This window comes from Myotis brandtii, unplaced genomic scaffold, assembly GCF_000412655.1.
Source record: "Myotis brandtii unplaced genomic scaffold, ASM41265v1 scaffold743, whole genome shotgun sequence".
In the NCBI taxonomy this organism is placed as follows: Eukaryota; Metazoa; Chordata; class Mammalia; order Chiroptera; family Vespertilionidae; genus Myotis; species Myotis brandtii.
In genome coordinates, this window is record NW_005370960.1 from 1,591,096 (window position 1) to 1,591,410 (window position 315).

Below are 315 nucleotides of genomic sequence, written 5' to 3' on the forward strand. Positions count from 1 at the left end.
GTGCTTGGCTGGAAGCTGTTGTTCTAACTTGGTTTGAATGCGCGCGTTTCCCACGGGAGGCGGGCGTGGTGCCGAGGCCGTCACAGGGCTCGAGGGGTCCCGCTCCCAGGAACTAGGAAGGATCTGGCGGGGCCTCTTAGGAAACTGCAGCTTAGAGCTTCCTGTGTCCGTTTGTGTGTTTTATGCTTTATCTCGTTTACCGGCTATAAAACGCAATCGACTGGCATCCATCGCCAAAAAGGATTCACTGGAGAAGAAAGGCCTGCGATCCGGCACGCGGACCCGCGGGGAGCCGCGAGGAGGGAGAGGAGAGGC

The 315-nt window shown here is 58.7% G+C and overlaps 1 protein-coding gene across 1 annotated transcript in view; it reads left to right on the forward strand.

Moving 5' to 3' along the window:
- The first annotated feature begins 37 nt into the window (after positions 1 to 37).
- PURB (purine-rich element binding protein B) overlaps positions 38 to 315 on the forward strand; it is a 9,259-nt gene continuing 8,981 nt past the window's right edge. Inside the window, exon 1 of the mRNA XM_014530536.1 lies at positions 38 to 169. Within this exon, the coding sequence (XP_014386022.1) occupies positions 38 to 169 (132 nt within the window). The remainder of the gene's footprint in view (positions 170 to 315) is intronic.